General features: G+C 37.3%; 1 protein-coding gene across 2 annotated transcripts; it reads left to right on the top strand.

Annotated features, from left to right (window-relative positions):
- The first annotated feature begins 1,043 nt into the window (after positions 1–1,043).
- Positions 1,044–10,901, top strand: RPLP2 (ribosomal protein lateral stalk subunit P2). 2 transcript variants are annotated; one of them, XM_088146087.1, is made up of 5 exons: positions 1,044–1,179; positions 2,314–2,437; positions 6,130–6,178; positions 9,484–9,579; positions 10,792–10,901. In XM_088146087.1, exons 2-5 carry the CDS (start codon positions 2,315–2,317, stop codon positions 10,863–10,865), a joined length of 342 nt encoding a protein of 113 aa, XP_088002213.1. In that variant the 5' UTR covers positions 1,044–1,179; position 2,314; the 3' UTR covers positions 10,866–10,901. The 2 variants fall into 2 exon arrangements, with proteins under 2 accessions (XP_088002213.1, XP_007433233.1); XM_007433171.4 differs by having other exon boundaries at positions 10,789–10,901.
- Positions 10,902–12,496: the final 1,595 nt, after the last annotated feature.

The following is a 12,496-nucleotide window of genomic DNA, read 5'->3' as shown; positions in this document are numbered from 1 at the left end:
GAAAAGGTGCTACCAGACTCCCAATTTTGTGGCCACACTTAAGTGTTAATTGGTCACACTCCATTTGCATACCAGTAAGATACATAATAAGCTTATCACATAATCTCTGATTCAGTGGCAAAGATCTGCAAAATTTCAAAAAACCTTTGTTTGAACAGAACCATAAGCGTCTTCCTGTGTTAAGACAAAAAGTGGTCTACTGTAGCTATTGGTGTCCCACAGTAGTCAACCAGATGCATTCAGAAGCTTGGATAGGAGGGCCTTCTTCCACTTTCCCTACCCAGCAGCTGCTAATTCTTAAAGTATGCTGCCTGTGATTCAGGAGATATTGTAGCTTATTAAGAGTAGAAGCTAAGTAATTATTAAGCTAATATTGTAGGTTTAGGATTCAGAGCATTCCAGCAGTGTGCTTCAAAACTAATAGGAAATGGGACAGCATAAGAGCTCCTGTGTAATTGAATAGGCTGAGAAAGGTACCTTTAAAATAAAATTGACCACGCCAGAGTCTGAGATATTGGCATTCTGCAATTTTCCAAAGTATGCATTTTTGTTCACTATGGACAGTTTTACGGTCTTTAATAATGTAAGACTAAAACTAAATGTATTCAGCAACGCATGGTTATGCAAACAATGTCTTTGCAAGATATGTGAATCAGGTTTAATCATTTCAAAAATATGGACAGGATCACATGCATATTTATCAGAACTTAAACCCTAGAGAATTCAATGAGGTTTGCTCCTAAATAAGTGTGCCTAGAAATATCACCCTTAAAAGTCGCTCCCCTCTCCTTAGGAATAAAAACAGAACTTGCATTCAAGCAGATAGGTTAACGACACCAAAGTATTTCATTTACAGCGGTCAAACTACATGAAGCCGTCACTTTTCACCAGCAGACCCCGCCTACCGGCGCGAGGACTAACACCTTCAGAAAAACGCCGCCCATTCAATGCCGGTCTCGGCGTTTTGAAGACTCGCTCTTCCATTGGCGGGATGCCTTCGAAGCTTCGGCCAGCTACGTGATGCCGGATTGGTTGCTTTGTGCGCCCAATGTGAGAGCCGATTGTTGCAGAGTTCGGGGAGGAACCTTACCCTTCAGGCTCCGCCCTTTCTTTTTGGCTGTCGCCGTGCACGAATGCCCGTGGTCTGAGGCCTGGCCTTTGCGCGAACAACGTGGGGAAGTAAGTAGGGTGGTGGGCTGGAAGCCGGCGCGCCCTTGGCCGCGGTATGCTTACAAGGCATGTCGGGTCAGGCTTTGTTCCGCTGCGCGAATATATCTGCTGGAGAAAAGGGCCAAGAAATGTAGCCTGGGCCTGGGTGGAGGGGTGAAATGGCGGCCATGTGCTTCTTGAATTGGCGTGAGGAACCGGGTGGAATAATCACGGTGGCCTATGGAATAAAAAGAATAAGCTGTGGTACAAACAGTTATAGAAAGTGAGTGGATTAAAGCACTGGATTTATACTATAGTTGAAAATGGGATATTAAAAACGTACTGTTGGAAAAATAAAGCAAAATGCCCATAGAATTTAAAAAGTGGGAACAATATTTAAATAAGGGAAAGCTTGTATAAATTCGTGCTTGGCCATGAGGATTTGTACTCTCTCCTCTTTTGGGGAGAGGTACAGTTTTCCAAAAATACCACTTTGAAAAACAGAACCTCCGGTTTAAAAGCCAGAGCTTCATCAGAGAGTGTAAATTGATGCAAATACTGTATCTAGATCAACTTTTTTTCAAGCTGCTGCTTTTTAAATGTGCCCGAGTATAATTTGTATTATCGTTAGCATAGCAAGTGATAGAAGATGATCAAGATCAGTACAGTATGTACTGCCTTTTCCATCTTTTCCCTTTGAACTTGCATAGCTCATGCTTTCTATTTCATGGCTGGCAAGACATGTGTCTAGTTAAGCCAGTTTTTAATACTGTTAATAGGCAGTGGCTTTCTAAGTTCTCTATTCTTTTAAACATCTGTTACGTGATTCTTTAAGAACAAAAATGGTAACATCAGAAATTACAAAATATATGCTGTACTTATACTCCAGGTATGTTGGATCTTCACTGCACAAAAATCCCAGATTTTATTTTTAATTTGATATACATAGAGGAGACTGAACTGGAAAGGTTGGCTTAGGTCATATGCACTTGTAGTGCTTCATGTGAAATGCCTTGGGTTGGATTTTAAGTATGAATAGAATCAAAATTATGAGGGTGGTGTGTATGTTCTTCAGGAAATGGAGACAGTATGTCCTAGTTTTAAGAAATATCTGTTGCTGTTCAAATACACAGATGTTGAAAATCCTGCTTTTTCTCTTCACAGAATGCGCTACGTTGCAGCTTACCTTCTTGCTGTCCTTGGTGGCAATGAATCTCCAAGCTCAAAAGATTTAAAGAAAATTCTTGATAGTGTAGGCATTGAGACAGATGATGAACGTGTGAATAAGGTGAGAGCAGATATATGTATGAGATATGCATGAAGCACCTATTTTGTAAGTGTAATCTTGATACTTATCATGGGTAAAATGAAAGCTTACAACTTGATATTCCTAGTGGTAATTATCATGGCCCATTTTTTGTAGAAGCTCCTTGAGGTCTCAAAGCCATCACATTATAACTGACTTCCGCTATTCAGAATTAGTGATTTGGAGTAATTTAGATATAATGCTATGTATATTGTTGCAGTGAATTAAATGATATCTCCCTACATTTTGGAATGAAACATTGAAACATTAGACCTAATTTCCTTTTACTGGAATTGTGTGTACCCAAGCAAAAACGACTTGGGTTGCCTATTCTGATCAGGTGCTTGGATATAAATTAGGACAGTTTTAAATGTTTATTCAGAAATAAACTCCTTTCAGTTGAGTTGCTTGGATATAAATTAGGGTAGTTTTAAATGTTATTCAGAAATAAATTCCTTTGAGTTCAATCAAAGCTATTTCCAGTAGATGAAATAGAATTGCCTATGATGTAATTTAGGCCTGATGAAATCAACTGTGCTTGAGTTATTCATGATCAGCTGTCCACATTGATTCAGCAGCCTTAAATATGATTTTGCCTGGATCCAACATTCATGCGTTATACTAAACTATGTTTGATTCATTATAATATGTTTCAAAATCAACAGTTGGCTGAATTGACATGATCCTGAATCATCATGTGGTTTGATTTTAGTTTAGCATGGTGAGGAAATTCACCTATTATGGTTTATAAATCAGTTAGTGACAGACTTTTGAAATCCTTGGTTTCATTATAGCTGTCATTCTGGTTGGAAGACTGTTAAAGCAGTGTAATTGTGCCACTGGATTTTTAATTTATTTTAATGTGGTGGTCTGTTGAAATTACCTCCAAAAGATGTGTTACAATTCTACTAACAGGCATAATATTATACAACTTTCTAACCTTTACTTTTGCTTTAGATCTTACTTTAGAAATAAATGGATAGCACTTAAGTTAACAAAAAGGTGTGTTTTTAATAACTCTATCCTTGTAATGTAAAAGATTTTCTACTTGAGGAAGAAAAGCTATAGAAGAATAAGTGCAATATTGTTACTGCCTCCAAAACAGCTTCTGCTTGTTAAATTCTGCTCTGGTGAGGAAATTTTCTCTCCCATTTGATATTTCAGGCTGGAGCGTATAAACTGCAAATGCCTTCTCCAAAGAGCAGTTCAGAGTGACACTAACTGTCCTTCCATGAAACAAGATGGGGCTGGTTTTGTTACTCAGCACAGTGAAAACTTTCCTTTTCTTAAAGGGGGGCAGTTCGGGAAAAACTTAGGAGATCAGATCTTGCATCCTGTACATAGCCAGTGACAGCTGCTTCTGCTGTATCCTATAAGTCTATTTAAATCCTATTTAAAGTAGATTGAATTTTTCCTCTATACCTTGTCATATTTATAAAAAAATAAGTGTCAAGGAAACCATTTAACACGTTGCACTAGACAAAGATTTTAATTTCTGTTTTAAAATCTGTATGGCTTATTAGAGTGTTGTGTTTTCATTCTATTACTAAAAGGTGATCATTCGAATTAGTTAATTTATTTGCAGTATCCATGATCAGTGGAGATTCCAGGTGGTATAGAACAAAGTAGAGTAAAAGTTTTTTTTTTAAAGTGTACAAATATGAAATAGTATAACCGATATAATGGCCAACCACTATTACCCAAGGTCAAAGGCACGTTAGAATAGGGTGGTTATAACAGTCTTACAGAATGCCTGGAAGGATGGGGCCAAATGTGCCCCCAGAGGGAGCATGTTCCAGAACAGGGGGCTATTACTGAAAAGGCCTGCCAAAGTACCTTAAGGTTAAGTACTATTTCAATATTACATAATGCATCCAAGGGAGATGACAAGTTTATTGTGGCACAGTGCAGCTGCTCCCAGGTTGACACAGTGAAGACCAATTATTTTTTAATATTTGTAATCATGTTTTTATAATATAGAATAAATGTCATGTAAAGCAAAACAACTTGCTCAAAGTATTGATTAGGAAATAGCTGTACTTTTGTATGTCTAGATTTTTTTTTAATTCAATAATCATTGTTATTTATTTTTCCAACTGACTTTGCATTTTTTTAGCATGATATAGATGCTTTGCAGCCTTGGTTCATAAGACAATGAAAGAATCTGTGTTTCATCTTGAAGTGACTCTGTTTCCGTGTTCAGGCTAAATAATTATTCTCCATTAAATTGGCATGTTTAATTGAATACAGGTAGACCTCACTTAACGGCTGCCCTGTTTAGCAACCATTTGAAGTTGCAGTGGTGCTGAAAAAGTAACTTTACTACCCGTCCTCGTATTTACAACCATTACAGTGATCGCCATTTGTGTGCTTCGCAACTGGCTTCCGACAAGCCAAAGTCAATGGAGAAGCTGGTAGTAAGAGCCTAAGTCACAGTCATGTGATGACTTGCTTAACAACCAAATGGGAAGTGATATCATAAGTCTGTCACGATCACGTGATGTTTCACTTAGTGGCAGAGTTGCCAGTTCCAGTTGTCACTAAGTGAGGACTATCTGTAATATACTCTCTTAAATATTGCAATATCAATTCAAATTTTTAAAAATTCCAGAAAAGCAGTGTTTATTGTTTTAAAATTGTTTTAAAAACTATAATTTGTTTTATACTTTAAATATTTTGTTGTGTTCTGTAATATGTTTCAGAGTCGATTGTACCACTGAATTTTCTTTCTAGGTTTTTTCCCCCCAGAGTTGCCCTAGAATTTGCCTTGTTTCTACTTATTGGATATTTCCAAACTGAAGGCCCGAAGGCCCTTAAGGCCTTTGAGAGTACATTTAATAGTTTAGTTGCTGCCTACTTTATCCTTTTGAACAGTATTATTTTAAATATAATTTTGAGCTGAACGTGCACTGTTTTGTATAGGATATGATTTTATGATTTCCATGTTTTACAATTTTTCTTCCTTATATATGCTAGTTTCAAGGGCTCTTGCTGATGAATGCTCATCTCTGAAGTAGCAATGAATTTTTTAACTAAACACTGTTATTATGGAATGTAGTCCAGATAGTCAAGAGTAATGTAGACATTGCTTGTTTTGGGGGGAAATTCAAAGGGTGATAATACTTAATGCTCAGATTCAGACAAGATATAGTTCTATAGAAATACTTTTGATTAAGAAAAAAGCAGAGGGTATGAATTGGAGTAGCTTGTTTTGAATCTGGTGTGAGTTATCATGTCCTTCTGTTTATTGGGATTATTTTTGTAATCTGCTTTATAGAGTTTAATGTCAGGAGTTTGCAAAGTACTGTTCTGCAATTTGTGCAAGTAGCTCATGTAATTACTCCCATCCTAACAGGAGACATAAACACACTTTCTTCAAGAGCATGGATGCAGCACCATGTTGTTGTTATTATTAGTTTTTTATCCCGCCTTTTTAATATATAACTCAGAGTAGCAAACATACCTAATCCTCTTGTCTCCTATTTTCCCCACAACAACCCTGTGAGATGGGTTGGGCTAAGAAAGAGTGACTGGCCCAAAGTCACCCAGCTGGCTTTCATGCCTAAGGCAGGTTTAGAGCTCGCAGTCTCCGGGTTTCTAGGCCAACACTTTCATCACTACCCCAAACTAACTGTTTAGCTATTGGATTAACTCTTTAATTTTACTTTCTACAGGTAATTAGTGAGTTAAATGGGAAAAACATTGAAGATGTCATTGCCCAAGGTGAGTTGATTTATTATGTTTCTATACTGTGTTTCTTCTGAATGTTAAAGACAGTCTTCTGTTATTTTATCCTTGCAAAGACAAATCTGTAAAATAGGTTGGACTGAGAAATAGTGATTGGCCCCAAATCATCCAATGAGTTCCCTGATCAATTGGAGAATCAAATTTTGGTCTCCACGGTCCAGCTTGGGGCATATCAGTACAAAATATATTGGTGGGGATTAATTACTTTTAGAAATAAATTTTGTAGCAGAAGGGTTTTTAAAAGAGGAGTCATTCAACATTCAGATGGATTTGACTTAAATATTATTATGTATTTAAAGCATAACCTGGCAGAATGAATGACATCAAAAAGTGAAGTTTATCAGTCACTTTGTTAAGTATGACCCCTAATGTCATTCATTTTCTCTGCCTGAGAACAGGGAATCAGCATCCTCTGTTCTCTGACATTAAGAAAAGTGATTCAACTAATGCGCATGTCCCTTTGGGAAAGTCACAGACTGGACTGAGGGGGAAAATACATGATGTGGGTAAAGCTGTTTCTGTAGAACCATTGATAGAATTAGCTGTTGTTGATATGATATGCACTGTGTCCTCCCCGAGTGGAAAGATAGGGATGGGAAAATGAGCTGATCCTGGTGTCACATCTGTAAAATCATTTTGGCTGCTTATATCCCCTTATTTCCCTTTGAGAAAGATCCAGGTATGGGTAAAACCAACATGAGGAAATCCGACAAGAGCACTAGCATAATTTCCTTGGATCTGCAGTGTTTAGACCTTTTTGGGACTCTGCAATCAAAATAGGCCCCGAGAGCATCATCAGTACATGCATGTTGCAATGGGGGGCTGTATTGTACATGAAATAGGTCCATTCCTAATTCTCACAGGCTTACACTGTTACCTGATGGGCTTCGCTGATGGACCACATTAATTTAGAGGAACCCTCTTAAAAACAGATACTTGGTTGCTAATCTGTTTATATAGAGGATGTTCTCAACAAATTGCTAGAAAAATTAAGCTTTTATTTTGAAAACTCAACTAATGTTAATTATTGGAATACAAGTCATTGTTTTATTCTCATTTATAACATTTATTGATGCTCCTCTGCTGTACAAAGGCCTATGTTCTGTTGCTGGCTTCATCATACTCTGGGCCTAATATTCTTCACATAAAAGATTTGAAGTGTTCAAAGCATCTACTGTATTCCCCTTTCATCTCTTTTTGCTATTTCACTTTCATAACATGCCCTCTGTTACTGCCATTTCCTGTATGCTTCAACATCTGGAATATATAATTGTTTTAATAATCCCTTTCTCATGCGTGTTCTTGCATTTATACTGTTTTAAAAACATAGCATGTTTTTTTCCATGCTCAAGTGTTTGACAAATTTTGCTTTTTGCAACTGCACCCCAACCCTGTCTTCTGATTCCAGATTCTTGAAACATGCTGTTTATTCCCAGATAATCTAGTTTCTTTCTTACAGTTCATTTTGGCTTTTCCAGTGGAATTGGGTAGGCACCTGCACCCCATTTGCAGGCCCTCAGCATTCCACATTTGCACTGCCAACATTTGTTAACAAAATGGCCAGTTTTTGAAGATGCAATTTTAAACATATCTGTAGAGACTGGAAGCTTCTAGAAAGAAAGACTTCCCTTTTCATCTTTGAATCCACCTTCCAAAATGGCTTGAAATTGGTGCCAGAACTGTGCCATTTGATCAGCAGAAACAGAGCTTATCTCCTAGAGGCTTCCTTCACCCATCCTTATCCTTAAGTTCATCCATAGTCACTAAAAAAACAACAAAAAATAAAATTAGGCCCCAGTGCTTTCTGTGATGTTGTCATTCTTTTGTGTCACCTGCAGTCTTCCAGCTGACTGACAAAATAAGTTGCAGCCCCTAGGGGAGTTGCTTCTGCCTTATAACCTAGTTTCTGCACATCCCTGAAAATGTGCTCTGCTAATTTGAAATGTCTGTACTTTATAATGGAAGTCTGTTTTTAGCTTGTCTTAATTGTTCAATATTTCTATCCTGGACAAAATCCCCTTCCCATCTCTGAGGATCCTTCAGGTTCCATGGTATTCTCTTCACATATCACTGAAACATCTGATATCTAAGATTTAATTTTTCTTTTAACCTCCGACTTGACTTAAAAGGATTCTACTAATACACATACACCATATTCAACACAGTATTCTTTGTTCAGCACTGCAGAATATTTTGATTTGGCCTTCTGTGCCCCAGTTGTCACTTTCTTTTTAGCTTTCCCCAGAATCTGCCCACTTAAACAGCATTATCTGTTCTTTTTTAATAAGTTTTCTGCATGGAATTATCTCTCTGAATGCATGGTTGGCATCCTGTACTTCCTGTAAAGCTTGACTGACTATCCGTTCTCATTTCAAAGCTGAAATATATGTCATATGTTGGAAATACCTTGCAGCAGGACTTGTTATGCCATAGTGTTATACATTGATGGTACTGAATAAACAAGAGCATAATAATAATAGCTGTATCATCAGCCATCTGATAATGTCAATGCATTTAGATTTGTCTCTAGGAAGACTAATACAACAAACTGTCAGTGCTGGTAAATACTTAATTGTAATAAAATGTGCTCTATTTGTTCTGAATATGTGTTTAAGTATATCTAAATTATTATATTATTTTTAATAATAAAACATGTTTACTTTGGGGGCCTGAAAAACACTATGGAGCACTTTGGATATGTATTCCTAGAAATAAAGAACAGGCATTTTGCCCTCATTGACGTGCTTCTGAAAGCCAAGATACTCTCATTGCTCGCAAGGGAAATACTGTATTTCCAACTTCCCTGGAACTGTTGGCATTAATCAGTAGCAAATCTTTATATCTCAACGGCCCATCCATCATGTTATTTTTGCAATTGCATGGTACTCCTTGCCAGTTTTAAGCCTGGCCTTGTGTTGCTACTGCAAATGAATAAGTCGCAGTAGAGAAATGGAGAACATATCTACCGCTAGAAGTTATTGTCTAGGTCTAACAAACCACAAGGATGCTGACTGACCTGTCAGTTGCAGAGTTCCATCATTGTCACTTTCCATCGTCAGAAATAAACTGAGGCAGCATGGGTGAGGGAGATGTGGAATAAAGCTGAGGAAGGAGTGGTAGAATCTGCACAGACTTTGACCAGTACAAAGACTGACTTTTCAGAACTGCAGTAAATTTAATTAGTGTGTAGCTCATGGTCTTGGGATGTTAGTTTCACTTTCGGTTGGCAAGACTTTTGTTTTACGTGCAATACTTCATCTTTCTGGTTTATTCTCCTCTAGGTAATAGCAAGCTTGCTAGCATGCCAGCTGGTGGGGCTGTAGCGGTTTCTTCTGGAGGGCCTGCTGCTCCAGCTGGAGGGGCTGCACCAGCTGCTGGTAAATATAATTGATCATGAAAACACATGTTTTGAGTGGGCAAACTTCAAACTGAACTTACCTTCCACAAATAAGTCTCTTGAAGTTTGGTATTCTTACAGAGCATGACTGTTTATTATGAAACAGCCTGTTAACTATCCAGCTTGCTGTTAAATGCCTTTGTTGCATTTAAAGACAAATATAGCTAGTTCTAGGAAGCAGTAACAGACTTCATTTATTTGGGCTCCAAGATCACCGCAGACGGAGACTGCAGCCATGAAATTAAAAGACACTTGCTCCTTGGGAGGAAAGCTATGGCAAACCTAGATAGCATATTAAAAAGCAGAGAACATCACCTTGCTGACAAAGATCCGCATAATCAAAGCTATGGTTTTTCCAGTAGTAATGTATGGCTGTGAGAGCTGGACCATAAAGAAGGCTGAGCGCCGAAGAATTGATGCCTTTGAAATGTGGTGCTGGAGAAGACTCTTAAGAGTCCCCTGGACTGCTAGGAGGTCAAACCAGTCAATCTTAAAGGAAATCAACCCTGACTGCTCATTGGAAGGATCGATAATGAAGCTCAAGCTCCGATACTTTGGTTACCTAATGTGAAGAGAGGACTCTTTGGAAAAGACCCTGATGCTGGGAAAGATTGAAGGCAAAAGGGGAAGAGGACGGCAGAGGATGAGATGGTTAGATAGCATCACTGAAGCAATGAGCATGAAACTGAGCCAACTCAGGGAGGCAGTGAAGGACGGGAAGGCCTGGCGCGATATGGTTCATGGGGTCACGAAGAGTCGGACACGACTTAACGACTGAACAATAACAACAATAGCTAGTTCTATATAAAAAGCTATTTTTTAGGAGAATGCTAATCTCTGAATAATTGTTCTATCAGCAGTTGTATCAATGAAATTTTTAGCGATTTAAGCTCTTCACTTCTAATATTCTATATTTTATTTTGAATGTATAGATATCCAACTGTTACTTCTGTTGCTCTTTTGTTGGTGTATGGATGTAAAAAGCAGATAAATTCATATATAGTACATTCTTTGCTTGAGTTTAATCTTGTCAGCAAGTCCACATTGTGGCTTGATACATTTTTTCCTAATTCCTAATTATTGCCTATTCTTATGCCTTATGTTGAAGACAGCTTTACTTAGAATAAGCCTATGCATTTGTAGCATTCAACATTTTTGGCTAATTGCCTCTATCTACTTATCTTTTCAGCAGAAGAAAAGAAAGAGGAAAAGAAAGAAGAGTCTGAAGAATCTGATGATGATATGGGATTTGGATTATTTGACTAAAATTATGAGTTAATCTAATAAATATTTTTCAAAGATTGTGCATTGTTGTGAAAATTTATAAGCATGAATATTCTTGGTTGATACTGCTTCAAAAGTTGGACCTGTGCAAAGGAAACTAGAATATTGCTATTGTGTGTTCCTTATGATGGGTTTTGAATATTTTGTCACATTTTAAAGTTTATCACAATTTTAAAACTTAAAATGCTTTCTAGTATAAGTTAAATCCTTCTTATCTTTGTTACATTTATGATATAATTAGTTTGGGTTTATACACTGTACAGAACTATTGTACTTAACCATGATTTATTGCATAAGCCACCAGTTGGTTGGGTTCTCACAGAATTTAGCCGTAAACCATGGATTATGGACCGCCATGGCTGGCTTGACATACCACACTAAGCTAAAACCAAGCTGCATTATAGCTTGTGATGTTTGAACCAGTATTTGAGATATCTTGTATATACAGTATGTTCTAGGTGTACTCCAAAATCTTAAGGTGGTCAGTCCATGAGAAAGTATTCCTTTATGAATTAGTTCCTAGACCCTGTTTACTGCCAGCTCCAAAATGTCATCATGTGACCATATGACAGAAGTTGGCATTGCTATCCTACCAAGTTGTTTTAATACTGTTTATAAATGGATAGAAGATGTGCTAACTTGAAAAGAGGACTAATATAACATTACTATATTTTAAATAGATTGGTAAAGGTAAGCAAAAAAAAAAGGCCAGACATAAAAGGTTTGGATGGGAGAAATAATGTGTGGTGCCCAATTGGATTCTTCTTGATGGTCATGGCAGAAAAAGCTGCTTTCTTTTCCCAGAAATTACATGCTACTTAGCACAATTTTTTTCTAGTCTCTACTTCATAAATATGCAATAGCTATATTAAATATGGTATGGCCAAGCAAAAAAACCCCAATTGCATGTAATGTTTTGTACCTACGGACATCCATGCCTGTGCCCTATTCCTGGCATAAGTATTTGTGGCACTTGGTGACCTATATGAATATGACATATGAAGAACAAGTAGGTGGCACTTAGCTATGAAGGTTTTGATTAAGCCATTCCTGGAAGGTTAAGTAGAGAATAATTCCTTAAAAACATAGGAAGCCATCTTACATTGAATCAGATTATTGGTACAGCTTGTCTAGTTAATGTTAGCTACATTCACATAAGCCAAGCCATAATATGCTTTATTTGGGTTTTGCTTAATGTGCTACGTGCTTTCAGTTTCTCTGGTTTGCACACTGTGGTTTATAATCAGAGCAATATCTAAATTGTCAGTAGAATTCCTTTTTCTAGCATACCTAGATATTCCAGGAGCCTACATGAAAAGCTTGTTTTGGTTACTGGTTTTCTGAGGTTATTTTCTGAATCTCAAATACATTTGACTGCAACAGATAATCTGACTTTGAGGCATATTCTCAACAGTTATATACAGACTGTATTTTTCCCTGTAAAGGATTCCTTAAATTTATAGTGTTTATATTTTAATTGGCCTAAATACAGTTGATATAATCAGATCTTTAATAACAAATAGTTGCATCTAAAAAGATAACCTTGCAGTTCCTGTTCAGGAACACAGTGATAGACTGGATGTGGTGAACAAGTTGGGGTTTAATCAAGACAA

Source organism: Python bivittatus, unplaced genomic scaffold (genome assembly GCF_059951505.1).
Source record: "Python bivittatus isolate LINGU-HERP-01145 unplaced genomic scaffold, Pbiv_v1 ctg000480_np1212, whole genome shotgun sequence".
NCBI lineage: Eukaryota > Metazoa > Chordata > Lepidosauria > Squamata > Pythonidae > Python > Python bivittatus.
Note: the sequence above shows the minus strand (reverse complement) of the source record. Positions and strands in the feature narration are given on the sequence as shown.

Bases quoted from the DNA above. Each gene is read 5' to 3' on its own strand.
- RPLP2 (XM_007433171.4), top strand. From the start codon at position 2,315: ATGCGCTACGTTGCAGCTTACCTTCTTGCTGTCCTTGGTGGCAATGAA. The intron at 2,438-6,129 runs GTGAGAGCAGAT...TACTTTCTACAG, and splicing joins ATGATGAACGTGTGAATAAG to GTAATTAGTGAGTTAAATGG. The intron at 9,580-10,788 runs GTAAATATAATT...TTATCTTTTCAG, and splicing joins AGGGGCTGCACCAGCTGCTG to CAGAAGAAAAGAAAGAGGAA.